At 46.0% G+C, this 415-nt stretch overlaps 1 protein-coding gene across 1 annotated transcript; it reads left to right on the top strand.

Annotated features, from left to right (window-relative positions):
• Positions 1–12: 12 nt before the first annotated feature.
• Positions 13–414, top strand: TM35_000261090 (putative receptor-type adenylate cyclase; the record flags this gene model as incomplete). Its single annotated transcript, XM_029027846.1, has 1 exon — positions 13–414. A coding segment is annotated over one exon (402 nt), but the record flags the coding sequence as incomplete, so codon positions are not given.
• Between the last annotated feature and the right edge of the window lies 1 nt (position 415).

Raw genomic sequence — 415 nt, 5'->3', positions numbered from 1 at the left:
CTGTTCTCCGAGGTGTCTCTGCGGTACGCTGACTTCACTGCTGCGTTCAGTGGGAGTGTGAGTGCCGACCGCCTTGTGTTCGCGACGAACCTGCCGCACTGGGCCGATGAGAAGACGGAATCAAATAGTGTACGGAAGTTCCACGCTGCTGTAACAGATAAGGAGGAGTGGACGCCGCTGTCACTGAGGGCATTTGCTATGATGGAGTTAGTTAGAGATGTTGTCTCTTTGATTGATGTAATAAATGATCGTTCGATTTCTCAATTCTTTTATACAAACATTGTTGTCACTGTAAACGACATGGTGTATGGATCATTTGCTGTTAGGAGTGAATGTGCTCAGAATGATATTGTTGAGAATGAACAATGTGCTGTTAATTATGGAGCAACACGTATTTCTGTGTGGTCGATGTCCC

The sequence above is a fragment of the Trypanosoma theileri genome (genome assembly GCF_002087225.1).
Source record: "Trypanosoma theileri isolate Edinburgh chromosome Unknown TM35_Tth_26_V1, whole genome shotgun sequence".
NCBI lineage: Eukaryota > Euglenozoa > Kinetoplastea > Trypanosomatida > Trypanosomatidae > Trypanosoma > Trypanosoma theileri.
This window is presented reverse-complemented; position numbering and strand designations above follow the sequence as displayed.